The 22,338-nt window shown below is 36.8% G+C and overlaps 1 protein-coding gene across 7 annotated transcripts in view; it reads right to left on the reverse strand.

The window, feature by feature from the left end:
- Positions 1–9,159: 9,159 nt before the first annotated feature.
- The window catches only part of PLCH1 (phospholipase C eta 1), a 132,691-nt gene continuing 119,512 nt past the window's right edge, over positions 9,160–22,338 (reverse strand). For 4 of the 7 annotated variants that reach the window (XM_087965222.1, XM_087965217.1, XM_087965219.1 and 1 more), the window contains 6 exons: positions 21,780–21,864; positions 20,747–20,893; positions 19,131–19,210; positions 16,143–16,202; positions 15,237–15,603; positions 9,160–13,433 (listed from right to left, as the gene is read on the reverse strand). In XM_087965222.1, coding sequence (XP_087821348.1) covers positions 11,419–13,433; positions 15,237–15,603; positions 16,143–16,202; positions 19,131–19,210; positions 20,747–20,893; positions 21,780–21,864 — 2,754 coding nt within the window. In that variant the 3' untranslated portion in view covers positions 9,160–11,418. The remainder of the gene's footprint in view (positions 13,434–15,236; positions 15,604–16,142; positions 16,203–19,130; positions 19,211–20,746; positions 20,894–21,779; positions 21,865–22,338) is intronic. The other 3 variants (XM_087965221.1, XM_087965220.1, XM_087965218.1) reach the window with 2 other exon arrangements.

Consider the following 22,338-nt stretch of genomic DNA (forward strand, 5'->3'; position numbering starts at 1 on the left):
TTTAATAACGAAGACTAATAATGAAGCTACTGAGATAATATCATTATTAAGTAAGAGGATAAAATTAAAGCATTTAGGAGAAATAAGACAGTATTTAGGATTGACAATAAACAAAACCAATAGTGGCTTTAAGATATCACAATTGCTAAAAATGTATAAAATGGAACTTTGTAAACCGGCAAAAACTCCAATGAGTCAGGAATTTTGTCGTACTGATGCTCAAAGTTCAAAATTTGATAAGACTATTTATCAGTCATTAATAGGTAGTTTATCATATATAAGTAATTGGTCAAGGCCAGATATTGCTTATGGCGTTAATCAATTGGCAAGATTTAATGCTGAACCAAATGAACGTCACTGGCAAGCGCTAAAGCGTATATTAAGGTATCTTAAAAGGACAATGCACTATGCATTGTATTTAGAGCCAAAAGATGATTTGATTTTAAGTGCATATGCTGATGCAAGTTTTGCAACAGATATAAAAACTAGAAAATCAACTTCAGGCATGGCTATACTATTTGGTAAAACACTGATTGGTTGGAGGACAGCAACATATAAGTATGTCCACAATGGAAGCAGAATTTTCATGTTTATCTTTATTATGTACTGATTTAATTCTGTATAAACAGTTGTTATTAGATATGGGAATAACTGTTAAGGATGCCATTGTAGTTTATGAGGACAATCAAGCAGCCATAAGGTTGGCTACAGATATTGCTGTAAAGACTAGATCTAAGCACACTGACCTTAGATATTTGAATGTTAGACAATCTGTGAAAAATGGTCTGATAAGATTGGAATACTGCATAACTGAAGAAAATTTTGCAGATGGATTTACAAAAGCCCAAGGTGCAGTAAAGCACAAGGAAAATTGTGAAAACTATGGGTTGAAATTGTAAATAGATATATATATTATTATATTACCCAAAAGGGGAGAATGTTAGGGATAACATTGGTTACCTAACTTAGTTTGGATAAAAATAATATGTATAAACTATGTTAGTGAGTTTAAGTGTATGTATCACTTTAAACTGTAAACCAAGTTTTTGGGTGCGGTTGTAAAATCACCATAAGAGGGAGCAAGAGAGCTCACTGTTTGCCTCGGCTTTTACTGGAATGCTGACAATGAAGGATTGATGGTGATAAACTGCGTGTTTGCTGAGAAGAAGAAAGGAGGTTTGATTTTCTTCATATCTCTGACTGCAAAAGAGATATATCACAGGACTGATTGATTGTAAGTTTACTGACCTCTTTTTTGACACTGGACTTTGCAAACTGAATAAACCCCGGATGGACTGAACTTAGTGTATGATATATGGACTGTTTTGACTATGCTATAACTCTTGCTGGAATAAAAACTATTTAACTTGCACAGTATATCTGTCTTACTGAGTGTAAGCTACTACAACGTTTTATCTCACATATCTGCCTGTCTGCTAGACTGCCGTTGCACGTTCTGCTAGGGTGTATATCCCTAACAGCAACTCACATTGCTCCCTTCTCCATTCTTCCCTGCATGCCCTAGGATGAAGAGGGGTGGGCCTGGATCTTCTTCTGAATTCCCTCTGCCTTGCTCTACCTCTCCCCTGCTCTGCCCAGCCAGACTTTGCCCTTCCCCATTTTCTTTCACAGCCAATGGAGCCATACTTCCACTCTCTGTCCGCTGCTCGGCCTCCCCCTCAGAGTCAGATTCTGACAGGGGCATGTCAGTCTCCTTATTTCTAGGTTGAATCTCTCCTCAATTAGTTTCCATCCATTATTGTCTGGCCTTCGGGTGCTTTGGAAAATAGATTGAACCCCACCTCTCTGTGACAGCCAACACTGCTATCATGTCACCCCTGATCCTTCTCTTCATTAGACTAGCCATCCCCATTTCCTGCAACTGTTCTTTATGTTTTAGCCTCCAGTTCTCTGCATTCTTTCTAGAGTCTTGATATCTTTTTTATAGTGTGGAGATCAAAACTGAATGTAGTATTCTAGGTATGGTCTTACTAAGGGTTTATAGAATGGTATTAATACCTCATATGATCTTGACTGAATCCCTCTGATCAGGGGTGGGATTCAAATTTTTTAACAACTGGTTCTGTGGGCATGGCTTGGTGGGTGTGGTTTGGTGGTCATGTGACCAGGTGGGCATGGCTATGTGGTCCTATGACTAGGTGGGTCAAAAGAGAGAACCTCACTTTAACAATGCTCTTGGATGCTCAGGGGGTTGGACTATATGACCTCTGCGGTCCCTTCCAGCCCTGGATTGCTGTGCTGTTTCAAAGCATCCTCTGAAGCTGTGTCTAGTGCCAGCAGGTTTGTGGTCCTTCCTTCTTCTCCCCCTCCCTCCCTCCATATCTCATTCACTTTCCCTTCCCCCTTTTTCCCTTCCCTCTCTCCCTCTTTCTATTTCTTTCTTTCTTTTTCTTTCTCCCTGCCCCCACTCCCTCCTTCTTAAAGCTACTTTCTAAATGCTGTATTTTCAAATCTGGAACATTCAGTTTGTAGCTTAAAGAATTTTAATCTTGCCAGATTGCACTAATTTGTTTAACTTGCTCATTTCATAATAGGTTTTGCAAATATGGTGGCAGTTTCATTTTGGGAACATGGTTAGGTTACTTTATAATTCCAACAGTTTTCTGCAAGCAGGCTGGTGATAGAAAAATGACGCTTGGCAAATAATATTTGTCAGGTGGCAAAAACAGGCAGAAACGGGAATAGGAACAAGTAAAGAGAACACAAGGCTACCAGATGTCATCTGATAACACCACTTAAAATTTCTTTCCCTTGGCTTTTCTCCCCAAGCATAAAATAGAATCTTTATTTTGCTTTTAATTTCAGGATTCCACAACAGCTGCCAAGATGACTCCCCAATAATCCTGAAAATACTTGAAAATATTTGGAGTGGTTCTGTCAGTGTAGCCCGGAGAACTTCAGATGGGAAACTATTGCCACAGTTAGTCATTTCTAACTTTTTCAGGTTCCAGCAAGATTTACAGCACAATCCTATGCATGTTTTCTGAGATTCATGTTAATACATTCAGTGCAACTTCTGATTCTGTAATTTTGTTTAGGATTACAGCCTTGACAAATTACATCAGGAAAGTGGATGTGGCAGATTAAACATTATAGGAATTTGCAAGGAAATCTATGGTTGAATCAGAGAATTGAATCAAACCAGGCATTCAGGGGTCTTGCCAATGTTCTCTGTTGTTTAATGTTAGTCTGCTTCAGTTTCCCTCAAGCCTCTGCTGCTTCATACCAGGAATATCTTCACAATACAAGTAATTAAATGAATAGGAAATGTATAATTCTTTTTTTAAAGGCACTTTAAACATTTTTTAAATGATTCCCTCCCTCCCTCTTTCTTTCTCCCATCCCCCCCTCTCTCCCTCTTTCTTTCTCCTTCTCTCTTTTGCCACACTCTTCCACCACACACACCCTGCTTTGGGCCTAGTAAGCCTCCCTGCAACCTCCTAAGGGCACAAGAGGGGGTGCCACACATACCCGCACCCTGTTTTCGCTCCCAGGAGGCTGCAAGGAGGGCTCCTAGGCCCAAAATGAGGTGCAGGGGGACATGCGGCACCCCCCCCCATGCCCCGTTTTGGGCCTAGGAAGCTTTCCTGGAGCTTCCTGGGAGACAGATGGGTCCCGTGGGGACTCTTGGGAGGGGCAAGGTAGACAGGTCATTGGAACTACCGGTTCGGCAAACTGGATGTAAAATTAACATCTGGTTAGCCCGCCCCAGACCGAACTGGCTGAATCCTACCCCTGTCTCTGATTCAATTCTGAGCAAGAAAACTTTTATTTTCTTTTGTTCAGTCCACCATAAAGTATGCGTTCTCTGTATTCTGATTCCAAAATCCATGTGATATCATGCTTTGGAAAGAATTGTATAGGTATAGAATAAGCATGAAGTTAATGATTCAAGATGATGATGCGGACAATGGATTCTGATGCATGGACAATGAGTCTTTCTTCTTTGTTTATGGACTACAGATGAGAAAAGAGATCACATTTTTCCAGCAGGTAATTTCTCAGTGTGCTTGGACACCCTGGTATAAAGCCTGGTCTGAATCATATATGATAGGTACTACTGGTTGGTCTTGACCTTTCTTCAAAACCATAACGTGGTTTCTTCAAATTTGGTTGAGCATATTGTATAAAGTCATCTACTGTCGTATATTAATAAAAGGATGGGTGATTGTAGTGTAAGCATATAGTCACTGAGTAACATTAAGCAATTTACCTCAGCTTCTACAATATGGTGAACCTTAATTGTTTTATGGTTTAGCAGCACATGCAACATTTTTTAAAAAAACTGAAAAAAGCAGTATTGAAAAAATGATCAGACTAATTAATTCATACCAAATAAACAAAGGACTATATATAAAAGAGGAGCAAATGACACAAAGATCTTTTTGTTTTTAAAAATTTCAAGGTTTTCAAATGCTATTGTTTACCTCTGTGTCTTGAAAGATGTACATTGATTATTAAAAAAAACCTTGTAACCTGCCATTGAATCTTAGAGGTTTCAAGGTAACACAGTAACAAAAGTACAATAGCAATTTAAAAATAAACTTGCCCCTTGGGACCAAGGCACCTTTGGAGTGGCAGATTGGTATCCAAGTGGTATTAGATTTACCATGTACAGAAAGAGGGGGGGGGGAGCGAGGAAGAGAGAGAGAGAGAGAGAATGAGAATACAAGCTAGAATTTATTGTCCAATTTTCTGTTTGATTTCCTCCTGTCACTTTGTTTAAATAGATATAATTGAAATGAAAAGACAATACAATTATTTGGCTGTCTCTTCTCCAGATAATTTAACTATTGGTGTGTAATGTTTCTCTGTTCTTTGAAGTAAAGTTTGGACTAGACTACCCTGAAAATGGAAGATAATACCTTCCTATAGATGGTTCTTTGTTTTCTCTTAAATAGGACCCGGAGCTCCTTAGTTTATATATATATGGTCAAATTTCCCAAAATTATATCCAGGATGCAAATCTGTTCCCCTTTCTTCCCCAATTCAGTCACAAGAGGTATTTTTAATAAATGAAAAGTTCTATGTAGCTGTCTATTATTATATCATTCCAATCGCATTTAAGCTATCAAATCTTTGTCTGAAAGCAACCTTTGTGTATGTAGGAGATGGACTAATTTGTATGCAAGGGGTTGTACAATTGAACAAATGGATGCTAGAGCACATTATTTCATGCCAAATGGCAGAATTATTAGTGAAAATCTTGTAAACCTGGCTACTGTTATCCTAGCCACTTGTTTAGCAATTTTGGCAGCTTGTTTATGAATCCAGGAGATTAATTCTATTTGGAAAGCAGCAACTCATTTATCAGAACACCTCATGGTGTTCATTATGGGGTATCTTGAATAAGAGATCATCATTCTCCAAAAAGTCAAAATCCTTGAAGCATGCTGAAAAGAAATAAATGTCCAAGTAGAGTACCTACAATATTTTCTTTTGTAACAAAAATGCCAAGAGGATTCTAGAGGAAGACCAGAATAGGTATTATAGGAAGACCATTTATTAGTGATTAATATCACAAGTCCATAGCAATCAGGTCTGGCGGTAGAAACTGTCTCTTCAAGATATTTGTCAGTTCTTTTCCTGAAATGTTAATGCTGTCTTGATTCTTGCTATCTTGGTCTTATTGATTGTCAAATTTGCCAGGTTTGAAATCTTTTGTTTTCTTCTAGGCATGATTTAATGAACTCAATTGAATTGTAAATGTAATGAGTCAGTTTGGAGGTTGTACTTCATATGAAAGGAGATCTTCTGAACCATTTTTTAAATTCAAAGAAATGAGATAACATTCAGAAGCAGTTCAGATGCCGCCCTGATTCACTGAAATTTAAGAAGAGTAGGTACAGTGCAATCAGACTTGCAACGTTGATGCTGGCCCCACTAAACAGACTAGATCAGGAAATCAACTCCACAGAAAAGTTGTAAATACAGGTAGTCCTCCAGGGGTGAAATTCAAAATTTTTCCCTACCGGCTCTGTGGGCATGGCTTGGTGGGCGTGGCTTGGTGGGACTCATTTTTTAAAAGGAAGTCAGGTGGGCATGGGGGTGGGACTCAGTCTCTAAAAGGAAGTCAGGTGGGCATGGGGGTGGGACTCAGTCTCTAAAAGGAAGAAGGTGGGCGGGGCCAACCAATTCAAATAGTCCCTACCCTCTCTCCTGAGGTGGTGCGAGGTGGTTGACTTTCACCTCTGTAGGCCTTGACTTATAATCATTCATTTAGTTACTGAAAGTTACAATGGCACTGAGAAAAAGTGTGTTATGACCATTTCTCACATAACTGTTGCAGCATCCCTATGGTCATGCAATCAAAATTTGGATGCTTGGCAAGTGGTCATCTGATCATCTTTTGAGACCTTCTGACAAACAAAGTCAATGGGGAAGCCAGATTCACTTTACTAACTTAACTACAGGGACTCACTTAACAATTGTGGCAGGAATGGTTGTAAAATGGAATAAAATTCACAATAGCTGTCTTGCTCAGCAACAGAAATTTTTGCCTCAATCACAGTTGTAAATAGAAGCTTTACCATGACTGGCTTTAATAACGGAAACTTGCAATTCTGGTCAATCGTCTCGTTTTTAAATTGTAAAATAAAATTAAAAATCCTCATTAGTATATTTTAAAACTTAAAAAAAATAAAAACAAAACAAACATAAACATAAACAAAAAGTCTAGGTGGCTCATAGAACAAAACATGCCACAAAGACAAGTAAAACAAATACAGAAATTCTAAGCGTCTTATAATCAAAACTGACTCCATATCCTCTCTGAGCAACTACCTGCATTGAAGTTGGATCTCGTTGGAAAATGAGAAAAGGACAGTTGTCTTGGGGTATTAATAGAAAAAGGGGCAGTCTAAACTGGGGAAAACTATTCCAGAGTGAGTGAGCAATTATTGAGGATTATTTCCAAACCAACATGATGGAGGGGAGGAATCCACAGCCTGCCCTCTTGATTACTACTAAAAGGAGGACAGATTTGATGTGAATTAAACAGGCTTGCAAGTAACAAGAACTCAAGCCATAACCAAACCAATTCCAGGGTATTCTCCTACTATTCTTTTCATGTTGCACACCAGATCCCATCAAAACAGGATATTTAGAAGTTAATTATGAAGTGCAACACATCTTAATTTTCAGTTTGTGAGAGATGTCAAATGATATACATATTCTCTATCCTGGTTTTCTAATCATTTTCCTCCTAACAATTTCATAACCTATTATAGGCAAATGCATAGCCATGCTCAGATATGATTTAGTCTGCAATTGTATAATTTTGATTGCTTTTGTCATATTCTATTACTGTCAGATAATTCTGCCTTACCAAGAGAGGAAAGAGAAAAATCTCTGTACTCTTTCCCAAGATAATAGAGCTAAGTGCTACAATCTTAATTACAATTTTCAAAAAGATCTAGAATTGATGAAAAAATACAATTTTCTTTGCACCGAGTTGTAGAAGATCAATATAAGTAAAAATTGGATTGATTAGTTAATTAGTTCTACTTACCTGGGTTTCATTTGTTGTTCTGTTTAGCAACCTGTTATCTTCATAATTTCTTTGGTATGATATGTTATTGAATAAAATGTATGCCTACTGTACTTGAATTTTGAAGAATTTTCCTCTTGAATTGCTAGTGTTTGGTGCTGTGTCCTGATTTCAGTAGGATCAAGTACTTTGTCTAAAAATTTTATTTCATTTATTTAATTATATTGCTTTCAGATTGTCTACTTTGGTTTTTGTTGCACTATGCTCCTCTCAAAATTAGCTTTGCTTTGAAACTTTATGTCCTTTTTTATTTCCAGACAGAAGGTAGAAAAAAGGTTTTTCATCAGGTGTCCTGGTCTTTTCTCTCTGGTCTCTTTAGTTGCAAGCAATCCATTCTCTGTGCTAGACAAAGGAAGAAAACCTTCACTGGCCTATTTTGACAGATTTATATATTATTCACATCCAATATATCCCCAATGACCGCTCCTTCACATTTAGTTTCTATTTTATGTTTCTTCCCCAAGTATAAATCTTTTACCTTTTTTTTTTGTTAAGTCAAAATGCAGCTGCTCTTTTAAGTTATGTTAGACATTTTACCCTAATAATTATACTTTTTTAAAAAAATGTTGCCCTGCCTTTCTGGATCTAGCCTGGCCTTCCTGCCTCATGTTTTTGAAGTCTTCACTACTTTTAACTCAGTGTTTGGTTTCTGAACTGGACCCCATCATTCTTTTTTAATGATTAAAACAATGGTACAGTATTGTTCTATAGAAAATAAACAAATAGTTATCAACAATGATGCATTGCAATTTTCTAAAACAAAATTGCATTTACCAGTAGGAAAGTAGGCGTGATGTGCTTTAAAAGGAGAATCTATTAAAACAAAATGATGGAAATATGTTAATAACTACATTGAAATGGTATTCTACCTGAGTAATTACAGGCTTGCAGGACTGAATGTTCCATTTAAACAATAAATGGCCAGGAACAGCTATAAATGTTTTTCTATTTAAAATTAATTTCCTCTTCATAAAACTAGAGTTGGCCTTCCAGGAGCTTACTTTTTTTTAAATTGAGCAGTTGCCCATCATGCAAGTTTTCCCAGACTGTGACTCAGTCACAAACCTGCCACTTTAGCAAAAAATATTATTTCTGTCATGGACCCATCAGAACTTGGTTTGGAGGAGGAAGGAAGAAGGGTTGAACTAGGACCATCCAATGGGGATGGCATGTCTCCTTTGGAGAGGCCAGAGGCTGAGGACGATGTTGTCCCAGGCTCCTAAGCCATTGGGGGAGGTGGTCGACCAGACAGAGAGCAGACTGCCCTCACAGGGGAGGATTGGCTGCTGACAGCAATGATGCGGATAGGCAGAAGATCCCCTCTGATGAAGAACAGCTGCCTCCTCAAAGGACATGGAGAGCGGAGCATGGGCAAGTTCAGAGAAGGATGCAAGGCTATTCAGGAAAAGGTTGCTGTAGCCCTCCTTCACAAGGAACAGCTGGAGTAGATTGACTTAAGGAGAAGCTGTCTTTACCAAGAACAGTTTTTTGTTTTAGCTTACATTCCCCCCAGCTTTGAGTTGTGCCTTTTGCCTTGCATTGCCTTCCCTGAGGACTACTTTTTGTCTTGTGCCTTGTGCCTTGACTATAGTTTGCCTCATAGACATGTTAACAATATAAATAATATGCAGGTTTATTTCAATAGTTCTCAAGTTTCAGTTTAAACATATAAACACAGACACATACAAATAGGCTTCAAAAAGTTACATTAATTTTGTGAATTGGAAATAGTATTTTCCATGAATAAAGATCTGTAAATAACAACTGCCTTCCCATTATAAACTTCCATTTACTTGACAGCATTACTCTACTTCATCACTCAGAAGCACATATTTGGGTATTACAAATTTATTTAAGGTTTCCCTTTCATGAATACAAATAATATCCTATATTACAAAAAAGGTGTACATACCTTTTACATTGAACAAGATTTCTCATTACAGAATGCAGAAGAACTTAAAACATTGCTACATAATATTGAGGTGATTTCATTATGACTCTCTTCCACCCTTAGCATTAACTAGAAAAAGCCCTTGTCTCAAAGCCACAGCAAGATGAAGCTTTTTTGTTTCTATATGTGAAGTTATGTTATTGCATACCACTTTGCTACTGCATTTTAAGTACATTCATAGCCAAATACAGAAAATAAATACATGAAAAGCAAAATTTCTTCAACCTTACCTTTAAGTCAAAAGTTCAAAAGAAATAGAATCTGTGCACAGAATAGTTTAGGAAGACATAACATTCATTCTTATTGACCCTTCCCCATACAGTATTCTAGAAATCAGGAACTAGAAAACTAGAATTTTGTTGTCAAATTCCAATGTCAGCAATTGGCTAATTCTGGTTCAGTTAAACACAGCTATATCAGATGGAACATTATATATGGTTAAAGATAAGGACAATATAGGAAGAATTTGTAGCATGCTGTTATTAAGAAATTAAGTAATATTACATCTGTACTGACTTCTGTGAATGGATTATTTAATTAGCATGAAATTTCAAATCAAAATTGCAATGGTGGGTTACTGTGATATAGTTGTAAATTATAAATATGTCCTTTAAGAACAAAGGAAATATTTCTTTAAAAACATTAATCTTCCATAGAGCTATGCCAAAAGTATTAAGATGAATAAGGTATTTTTGCCTAAAGGATAAAACAGCCACATCCTCTGGAATGCTCACTATCCAATTGTTTGAAGGTACAAATGCAACAGTGGCAACATTTCAACTTAGACTGCCATGTAGAGACAGCTGGAACTTGTCTTCAAAGTTACTGTGTGAACCTGCTAGAGAAGGGGTGACAAACTGGCGGCCCATGGGCCAGATGCATCACACTCAGGCCATACCCACCCCAGCTCCGTGAAGGGGAAAAACATCACGTGGCGGCAATGTGATGCCATGAGTTTGACACCCCTGTGCTAGAGGATGCAGCTGCTTTAATGCTTTGAGCAGGGGTGCTTTGCTTGCATAACAAGGTTTGGCAAAGTAACTTTGGCAACTCCTTTGCTGGATTTTCTTTTAATCTCATTATCAACAACAGAAAACAATTGAACTCATGAGCTCTTTGACATCACAGCGCCACTTAATTTAAACAGCCAAAGAAAGAAGCACAAATCTTTACATCACTCCAGAGGATATTATTTGGGACAATATCCACTATTTACTGTGCTCTAACATAGCAGTATCAAAACAATCAAATATCTACAATGAAATGATATAGAAAACAAATCACATAATCCTTAATCACACTAAATCATCACTTGTATTGCTGAAAACAATTAAGGGAAGAACTGGATTTCTTGGGAGTCTAGTTGAAATAAATAAAGCAGCAGCAACAGAAGAAGAAGAAATGGGATACACAATCCAGCAAACTACTAAACACTACAGAATTTGTAAAAATGAAAGTTTCTGCAGTTTATGAAAGAATGTTCCCCCTCAGTGTAGGAAATATATTATTATCTAATAAATATGGAAGGTATGAAATTTAAATTTAGGATATCTTACATTTTGTTTAACCTGGAAAAGGCATTAAATTAAAAACAATTAATTCTTCAGGAAGAGAATTATATGATGGGTGATAATTACTCTAAAAATCTGTAGAAGTTCAAAAATGCAGCAAACATGGCATTTCTCAAAATTCTCAAAAAAGGGAAAACAAATACATGAATATTGCCACATCTATTTACATAAACATTTATCAAAATGGACACAATAATTAATTACACGGTTCAAGCTATACCCCCAAAAAATCTGAGTAATTGAAAGGCTAATGAACGCACTGCTTACTGATAATCCTTCATTCAGCAAGAAAGCTTGTAAACAATGAAGATGTACATTTTTACAATTTATAGTCTTAGGAGAAAATAGATTTCTGGTTTGTCATTTTCATTTGGCTTGGTCTCTAAAAGAGTGTCATCTGTACAAAACCGGTCACTGTACCCCAAATGCAAAGATGAACAGGCACCTTCTGGGATCCCTCTGCTTTCTAGGTCATCTGTGTTGAAGTTATCTAGATAGCTTGCTATATAAGATCCAGTAGAATGCCTATTGATGATATGAGGCGGTACTGGGGGCTTATTTCGAAGGACTATGTCTGTTACATTACTGCTAACATAGGAAGGTTTTTGTTTATTGGCTTCTTGTCGTTCCTTGGCACGGCTAGCAATATTTCTCACTCTACTCTGACTTCTGGATGACAGTTTTCTGACCAGCATTTTTGGGCAGTCATCATTTTGTTTAGAATAAAATGATTGGCAACTTTCTTCTTGATCAAAAGACACAAGTTTTCGCAGTTGTTCAGTCAGAATGTCTGTAGTTGATGGTTTCTTGGCCTTCAGAGTGGCCACCATATTGTCTCTCATACCAGATGTAATAAAACCTCTACTAATGTATTTGTACTTGCTTTCAAAATTGCATGAGATATCTTCTGAAGTTAAATCACCAAGACTTTTTGATTTACAAGGGCTCTGTTGCTTTTGAGCTCCAGGAAAGGGTGAAGGCAAAACATTTTTGGGCTTAAGAGCAGCATTGATGCTGGCTGATTGAGGAATATTTAACAATTCATTTTGTGCATCTGAAATTTGCAAACAATTATTGTACAAAAGTTCAAACCTCTGCTGATGTGGGTATGGAAAACACTGATTCTTACCATTGTTGAACTTTAAATCTTCAGCTAGGTTTTCATTGGGAAAGTCCATGTTCTTTAGGGGTTCACATATAGTTTTGTTATAGTATAATGTATCCTCACTATGCTTAAGTTTCAGAGGAGAAGCAACTTGGCTCATATCTTCTATCTTATATTCAAACGCAGTTATCAAGAGGTCTTGCAATTCCCCATCAATTTCCATTAGGCTACTACCTGTAGAATTTGCACAAGTGACTGGGACAACTATGGTATTCTGTATGTCAGAAGTATAGGAATTGCTATTGCTGAGAAATTCCCAGTTTGTTCCACATTTTCTTTTAGGGTTTGCTTTCTGCATGGTGACAGGTGTAATGCAGGAAGTGTGTTTGGCATCCTCATTTACGCAACTGTCTTTTGCATCCTTGGTTGTATTTTTGCAAATAGATGTATCCATTAATGCAGACTGAGAAACTGGAGAAACAGAAGCCTCGTGGATAATTGTGTACAGAGAACACCCTGTTGTCTTAGGGGTGGATATTATGGTATTTTCTGCTCTTGAACCAATTGAACAAGCTGATCCAGCTGATTTTAAGTTTAAGGACTTATCATCCAAAACGATGCTTTGTTCATTCAATGATGTACATGGTAGATTTCTGTTCTCTTTATTAATATTAGAGGGACTTGAAACGAGAATTAAGTCAGTTTGGTCACTTGTGACATCAACTTGCTCTATCAGCTTCGAGATAGAGTTATCCCTTTCTCTCTCGTCAGCTAGAGAGACCTCATTAATCAGACAAGAAATGACACTATCTGGGATAGATGGTGTACAATTAAAGCCACACACATTAGTTACTGTTGTATTTAAAATCGGGCAGGATTCCATATTAGCTTTTTCATCTGCTATTTTCTGCTTTTCTTTGCAAAGTGCAGTCATCTCCAATGTCTTTGGATCCATGTAGCTTATGTCTCCATGTTTTTTTCTTTCAAGGTCTTCCTTTACATGAACAAATTCATTGGGAAGATTACTTTTCCAATACTCAGTGGAGAAATAGGTTTCTGCTATCCCAATTGCAAAGTTTAGGCTTTCTCCTTTTTCATCAGGACAAAGTGTATCACATGGACCAGACTTCGGTACATCTTTCTTAAGCTGGTACATAAAACATGATTTTTTCTCGGAAGAGGTGATGGTTTTCTTTGCATTTGAACAATCCTCACTTGTATTGTTTCTGCTTTCTGCTAAATCAATTCAAACAGAAAACAAAAACAAAAATTTGATTATAAATATTACCATACTTGCTTATGATTAGTTTATCCACAGAGAAATGGAGAATGTAAAATCAGTCACAGTTGTGGAAAAGAAATTAATTATGCATTTACTACAAATTATCCATGTGATGTGAAGAAATGGAAAAAATATACAGTGGGAGGTATTTCACTGAAGTTTTTCTTCAATGCTTTATTACATCACTGCAATCATGATGTAATATTTGTATAAAGAAAGTCAATGAGGTATCATAATCTAGACGTGTGGAATTACCTTCAGATGTATTCCTATTCAGATTTGTACTATAAAGGAACATGACAAACAAAGAGAATAAAATAGCTCTATTAAAACACCATCTGCAACAAGAGGCATATTTATCAGAACTCTTGAATTATAACATCCAAAACGTGTACTCCATGCATCAGCAAGATTCATGTATTGTTAATAATATACAAATATTTTCTTTTCCCTTTGCCTATAGTATCATTTAAAATATAGTCTAGATTTTCAAGGTTATAAAGCAGACTGCTCTTTATAGACACTGTGAATTATCAAAGACCTGGCAAAAATATGGAGGTGAAAGTTTATTGCTGACTGTGATAAGAGCAATCTATGATGGAAGTAAAACGTGTGAGAATAAAACATGGCTTCAACACCGAGCAGAGAATAAGACTTTATGATATTCCTTGGCTGTTTAAAGTATCGATGGATTAATCTATAATAAATGCTTGTGGTTACCCAAGCTGCTGCTTCTATTGAAAGTCTGACTTCAACATATGGAAAATCTAGTGTTTGTGGTTAAAAATAGAGGGGTGTTTCTGAGAGCTGCAAATGTATATGCAGAGGGCCATGTTATTGACTGACACTTTGAATGATTTGCAGTGAATATTAGCTAGACTATATAATATAAAAGGCAATATGGATCTGAAAATGTAGATCAACACAGCTAAAATTGACACATAAAATGGAGTAACAATTGCAAGTTTTAAGTACACGAAGGAGAAAAATTAGAGCAGATAGATGAATTTGTATACTTTGGGAGAACATTTAGTAAAGATGGGGAAATGGAAACATTTTAAGACATATAAATGTTGGTAAAGAAAATGGATGGTAGTAGATAATGGAAGTATGTGAAGTATACTTCTGTCCATTGTTTTATATGGAATTGAGATTTATGTATGGCAATAGGGATATTTAAAAAGTTGAGGTGGATTCAAGAATGAATAGGTAATGAGTGAATGTGGCTTGATTAAAAAAGAGAAAGACTAATAGAAGAAATGCAATTAGGCGATTTGGTCATATAGAGAGAATGAATGAAGATCATATTTCAAAACAAATATATAAAGAGTGAGTAGTAAGAAGAAGGAGAAGGGTAAGATTGTAGTGGTTGCATGGAGTTAATGAGACTGTCAAAAAGAGAGAGCTAAGAAGTTTACAGAACAAAAAGCAATGAATTGATATCGTAGAAACAGAGATGGTTTGCAAGGACAGAAAAGTATGGAGAGGTACAATAAACAAAGTTGTTGTGAATTAGAATTAGTGAGATTTCCATTCCTATCATGAATTTAATTTATTTTGCTTGCTACTCACCACTTTTCTGGGCCATGTGCCTTCTTTCAAAAGGAAATAGGATGTTAGGTATACAAGTAAGCCCGGTGTTTATGTATACATGTCTGTACATCCTACTAGACTAATTTTCAAGCAACAAGCACAGAATGATTTGATCAAAAGATCTCAAATTTATTATTCCTGAAAGCCTCTTAGTGGGCACTCACCAGATGTACTTTCACTTTTGGTAACTTCAACAACTCCACTAGCATCGTGGTCTGGTGGTGGCAATCCCGCCAGGAGATATTTTTCAACTGGCATGGAGATGGGACGCAATTGTAAACTTCTGCTTGTTTGCCTGAAACCTCCCTCCTTCTCTTTCAAGTCCAACGTATCAGATACACTTTCCTTAAGGTCAGTGGTCTCTTGAAAGCCCATTTTGCTCTTTTTCCTGCCCTTTGCTGGAGCGCTGGCTGTGCGTCGAAGGATTCGGTCCCCAAGCGACCTTTTCCGGATATAATTTGTGCTGTTTTCTACTGAATTATGTTTGGAGTTCTTATGAAAAAGCCCTCGGAGTCCTATTAGTTGCTTGTTCTGGAAAAAAAAAGAAAAAGAAAATGGGAGAGGAGAAAAGATCTAGAGATGTTTTGTGGGGGAGAGGAGAAAGGCCTGTTTTACATAAAGGAACTTCTACATTGCTGTATTTGCACATATTATCTGAGCAGTGACTGGTAAGAAAATCCCAAGCAAATCAAGGAAAGCCATCAAATGAAGCAAGTCCACAGCTAGCTGATCAAAAAAGGTGAAGCTCACCATGAGTTCATGCATGTATAAGAAGAAAAAAAAGAGGCAGCCTGCCTAGAAGCAAAAGGGATTTTACAAGACACTTCCTAATGGCATACATATGATAAGCTTGCAAGACCTTTCCTTAGGTGAGAAGCTAGCCCGGCCCAAAAGCATGTCATTTTATCACACGGGACCTTCAAAGCAGCAGCACACATTTTCAAATGCTTGATGAAAAATAAAGCACTATGGCAATAAGAGATCATGCGATTCAAAAACCCTCCAAAAAAGGGAGGGGGGAGTGGAAAGGCACCCAGCCAGTGCAAAATTGCATGCTAAATAAAAGCTACCTTTGTGGCTCCTAGAAAATGCATGATAGTATAACTGGGATTGAGGATTAAAGGACTCCACTGAAAGGCAAAAAAGAAAAGAAAAGAAGAAGCAGAAATGTTGAACTCAATTTCTTTATCTGAATCACAAGAAAATGCATACATTATAGTAAATTATTACTACAGATAAATGGCAGAGCTGCTTTTGGCATTCCACTGCTTCCTTCAGGTGGACAGGTCCTGCTGAATGATACAGGTAGTCCTCACTAAGTTCATTTAGTTGACTGTTCAAAACCACAACGGCACTTTATGACCATTTTTCACTGTTGCAACCGTTGTGGCACCTCTGGGGTCATACATATGCTCAAAATTCAGATGCTTGGCAACTGACTCATATTTATGATGGTTGCAGTGTCCCAGAACTATGTGATTCTCCTTTTGCAACCTTCAGACAAGCAAAGCCAATGGGGAAGCCGCATTCACTGAAACAACCATGTTACTAAACAACTGCAGTGATTCACTTAACAACTATGGCAAGAAAAGTTGTAAAATGGGGGCAAAACTCACTTAACAAATGGCTCACTTAGCAACAGAAATGTTGGGCTCAATTGTGGTCATAAGTCAAGGACTACCTGTATGGCCTTCCTGTTAAGATTTCTACTTCCTGGTGAAAATTTCCTTTAAAGAAACATACGTCAAATGGCTCTCTTTCTCTCCCACCTCTGTTGACTACTGGCAGAAAATAAAGGCAACAACTCCCAAAGGACCAAGTCAGAGATTCCTTTGCAAAGGAGCTACATCCCTAGCGATCCTTGGCATGGCTGTTAGTAGCTAATGGGTAGCCTTTCAAAGGCTCACAAAATTGTCTGGCCAATCTCTGTACCCAGAGCATTCTAAAGAACAGAGAATGAAAGACGTCAGGGGAGAAGATTTCTGAACATTTGCTCAGGCTTGAAATACCCATTTATTTTGTATTTTTTTGAATAACAATCCAAGTCAAGAATCAGAGTTCTAGATTCATGGAGCACCAAGCAAAAAGAAGAAAAGCTCCTCAAAAGAAGAAACCACCCCCCCTCTGATTTTTAAGCAGACAAGGGAGAAACATGGAAAAGGAGGCCAATGATTACTAACATCAGCACTGAGTGAATTCAGTGAACTCAGTAAAATGGATTAATGTGGGCATCCTAGAAAATGTACTGTGAAAAATCTGATTTTTATCAAATTGGAGAGAACCTCTTTTGCACATTGCAGTGCTGAAAAGTTTTGCTTTTTTTGGGGGGGGGGTTGGCTTATGAAACTAAAGTTGGCTGAAAAGTGGTACAATTATTGCCACAATAGACTACAGCCATGATGGCGAACCTATGGCACATGTACCAGAAGTGGCACGCAGAGCCACTTCTGCCAGCACACGAGAGGTCACCTGGAAGAGCCCCACTGTGCATGCGCACGCTGCCGCCCGACAGCTGATTATCAGGTATCTGGCGCACATGTGCAGGGGCCGGGGGTGCACGGGAGATGCACCTGCATGTGCAGAGATGCGCAGCACAAGGGGCGTGGTGGGGGGAAGCACACATTGTTTTCTGGGAGCCGAAAAAGGTTAGCCACCACTGGACTAGAGAATCTTTTGTTCATCTTCCCTTTTGAATCACTAAAAATAAAGTTGCTTGGAACAATTAAAATAGCATATTTATGCATCAAGATCATGAAGCTAAATGGACAAAGTCAATTATTCCCAAATCATAGATTGAATTCAGATAAAATGGTAACCCTTTACTGAACCCACAGTTAGGATCAGATGAATCCATTCAATAAGTAGTAAACCGAAAGATCCAATCTTCTTGTGGCTGCACCCAAAAAAATATGACATACAATCCTGAAGTTCACTGTGATTTACAGCCCATGAACCTCTAATCTGAGATTTACCTAGGCTGTCATCTTTAACAATAAATCAGAGTTCAGAATTACTGAACTTTGCTGAATGTAGTCAGCAAACACAATCAATAGTTTATACTGTGTTTCATAAATGCAATTGCTTGCAACTGCTTTGCAATGATAGCAACTGAAGCACCTTAAATATTGTTGCCGGGGACACGAAAAAAATATCAAAGTCATTTCAATTCCTTATTTCCAACTAATGCCCTCAACTGGCCAGTGATTCAGGTGGGAGTCTTTTGTCGCTCCCTTAGAAATGCCAAACATTGAACATATTCTCTGCATGGTATGAGATGAGCCTCTCTATTGTTCTACTGCCCCTAAGCAACTAAAATATTCTTCCATAACAGAAATTGAGAAAAAGTAGTTTGCAGAAAATTAATTATTTGCCATTTTAAAACTTAAACTAAGTTTTAAAATTTTCCAAATTCCGAAACATAAGAGAATAGCAGTAGCTTTGCTTTAAAATTGATTCAAACTAAGCACAAAGCAATTACCAGTAAAAGAAACAAATTCCAGTGAAGAACTATTTTTACAGTTCAATGAGAAATGAGAGCTAAATTACTGTTATTGAGCCTACCCCTAATTTTGGTTATTAATCCCAAAATTGGGAAGGAGAGTCAGTTTAACTTTTTAAATAAAGAGATGCATGTGAAAGGAAAAAAGTAGGTAGGAAACAAATGTTCTCATAAACATTTGGGCACAGTAATTTGCCCAGCAGCAAATAATAAATTAGTTCGTGTCTAAGATAAGTAGCATTTGTTAAAATGCAATTAATGTCAATTACTTCCATTATAAGTACCTAACACAATTCGTGGTTTTGAAACTTAAGTCTATACCCTCCAGAAATATTGGGAGTGCCAGTGTATCTGGAGATATGACACTAGTGAAAGCAATTGTATCTTATGTATAAAAAACTCAGTCAAGACTTGGACATACTTTAACTTTCGCACTTTGAAACTAGAAGGCTGAAGTTGTAGCTTAAATCTGTGGTTAAACAACAGCTGCTCTTTCATTATCACATGCTAATGTCAATCTTAATTGTTCAATATGTAGAACTAAATACTTATCTCTTACCTTTCCATAAATTTCATTGATGGTTATATGAACAAAAATTGATGCTTCAGTCAGTCCTTCTAAGTAAACATGACGATAACCTGTTGAAGGTGAACATCATCAACAATATTAAATGGTTATGTTTCATAGATAAGATGCTATCCTACAATGTTATACATAGAATAGTTCACACAGGATGTTAGAGTAGATTAAAAGAAGGTTGGGTACACATTCTGATAGAGAGAAGTTTCCTGCAGATGAGCTCCAGCACAAGTCCAAAAGCCCAGAAGACTAAACCTCTGTCCCAGTGACTGACCCAGATTGGATCCTGCAACATTATCATGGGACACGGACATTTGCCTTCATTTATGAAGGTTAGGTAGTTTTTGATTCAGAGGTACTATGGGAACTAAGTCACTATCTTTGCATATGGAATAAAGTTAGTGCATCAAATGAAGCCATAACATGATTTGTTGGTTTCAGCATCATGTGTTATATGACCAGAGCATATTTTGTATTATAGCATGGTGTAGGAATCCAGTTATGACAAACTAATAAAGGACACGAACGATGACTAGATAATGAAAACAAATGAACTAAGAAAAACTTCAGACTCATCCTGCATGTGTGAGAGTGTGAAAGTGTCTTTTTTTTTTTTAATAAACCACCATACAATTTGAAAAATATGTTTAGCTAAAGGTTAACAATCAGGAATTTCAACCACTTTTTTTATTCTGATTAAACTTGACCTGGGTTAATGAGACTAAACTCTCCAAAACTGAATAGAGCACAGAACTACTTGCTCTATAGGAAAAGTAAATGTTTTCATTTTCAACTTGTTGCAGAGAATTGAAAGATAAGTGTTTGAAAACCTGCAATTTGATGCAGATTATTCCTGTAAACTGGTATGTGATTCTGCTATTTTCTAAATGTTACTGTACAACCTTCAGACAGCTTATCTAATAGCACAAGGCAAGTGAATAAGTGCAAAAATATAGAGGTTAAATTTAAATATTTGTTTTAGTTGTTAGAAGTATATGCCACCTTTTGTACAGGAGCACAAGGCAGCATACATGGAGTTTTTTTTTCCTATTTTTCCTCCACAACAAACTTATGAGGTAGATTGACTTGAGAAAGATTGCCCAAAATTATCTAGTGTGCTTCTGTGCCTAGTTCAGTATTCTAATAACTATGCCACAATAGTCTGAACTAAACTGTATAAGTGGAAATAGGAATTCTGGTTGGAAAGACTTCTGCACGGATTTTACAAATCAGAAAGGACAACTTAGATTATTTTTATTAATAAATACATTGTGCAACATTTATCCAGTGAATGGACTGAAAGAATATTATCAATAGATCTGCTAATCCCAATCTTAAATGGCTTAAAAGATATATTAGTGAAAACTATTTTCACTCCAACCAGCTCACAGGGATAGTCCTTCATAGGTTTAGTTTTCCATCTCAGAAACGGTAATGATTTTTCTTTGTTTGCTCTACATAACTTTCTTCCTCTTAAGTATTAAGAGATTTGAGAAACATAATTGGAGTTTCCCACACCATAGATTGTGAAAAGAAATTCATTTCACCTGCTAGTGAAGCAGCTAAAGAAAAGAGAGTAAAGCCAATGGACTCACCAGGCATCAAGCTGCTAAAAGCCACAGTTCTTTGCCCCACAAAATCTCGGCCAATGGGGTCATGATCCCAAACTAGAAATCGAACCAAAGCTATTTCAGGCATGTGGATAGTGAAAGTTAGGCTTTCTTCCCAAACGGGGTTGAATCCTGTGAGGAACAAAATATATAGCAAATGTTAGGGTAACATTAATCAGAAAAAATATGTGTTATTTTTGATTTACAGATCAATTTACAAGTCATCTATATGCCAAAACTAAGAGGAATTTTATTTAATGAAGAGCTGGTTGTATACAATAAACCCTTATGCAATACAAAAGTATTTCTGTTTTAGGTTATTTTAATTTAAATCACTTGCAAACACAATTATACTGTATATAAATGCACTTATTTTAAATTGAATTATATATAATTGGGCATTATATTTCATATTAACATTAAAAAATCTTAAGCATTGTCCTTGGCTAAGTATGTAACCAAATACATTCATGCTTTGCTTCCAACACCAAGAAGGCATGACAAGCCAAATGCATTATCTCAGCAGCTTCATGAACCCCACTGGCTGATTTTAACTGACTGACCAACTGTTCCATCCCTTTATCTAATAGCATTCAATGTCCCACATTATTGTCAAGTCTAAGCTACAGCCTAATCCATCAAGATCAAAATTTCTAGAACCTGAGATTTTCAAATCAGAATCTCTGCAGCTCAATCCCAGAACAGATGGCAAAGAAGAGGGAGCTAAGGCTGGGAAACAAGGCCATTCCATACCCTAACTGAAAGACCATTTTTAGCCAGTGTCTTTTCTCTGGCAACTGTATCCTGCTTGGAGAATTAATATTTAAATACTCCCTCTTCCCTCCCATACTTGTTCTAAACATTCCATTTTAAAACACTGATGTTTTTAGCAACCCTTAGCCTTCATTTACAGAATGTGCCAAGAAATAATGACATCAAAATTGTGAAGCAAAATGGCTGAATTTTGCCAACACTATTTTTGGTGAGAAACTGAAAATCTGCAAGGTGTATCTCTTACCATTATCATCTACAACTCTGGTCTGGTCTTTGCAACAATCAGCTGGTAACCCAATAATTTCAACTTCAACAAATGGATCGATTATCTGTTTGAGACATTTTTTAAAAAACCAAAATCTGCTTGAGACCTGTTCATAAATATCTAAAGTAAATATCCCATCTTTCATATATTGCATCCATAGGTTTTAAAGATGGGGTAAACTATTGCATTAGATTATAGTGTTATTATATCACAGCTCAGACATCATAGTAAATGTTGACCATGAATTTAGATGATGAAATGAGAACCATTTGCTGGAATTTTGCTAATTAGGTGTTTTGAAGCAAGCATAGATTTTATTTAGACAAATATAAGTTCACCATATTGAGAAATATGGTTTAGTCATATTTTTGAGTATGGGAAACCTACACCCATTTAAACGTTGCTGGAGTGAAATCAGCTTTAGTCAACATGATTAAAATCAATACTGATGGGACTTGTAATTACAGTCTCTTGCCCTTACATTTCTGATATGACCATTTAAAAAACTTGAAATTAGATTTATTGAAGAAAAGCATTA

The sequence above is a fragment of the Notechis scutatus genome, chromosome 4 (genome assembly GCF_049901735.1).
Source record: "Notechis scutatus isolate UNSWTSFEM ecotype Mainland chromosome 4, rNotScu1.2, whole genome shotgun sequence".
Taxonomy (NCBI): Eukaryota; Metazoa; Chordata; class Lepidosauria; order Squamata; family Elapidae; genus Notechis; species Notechis scutatus.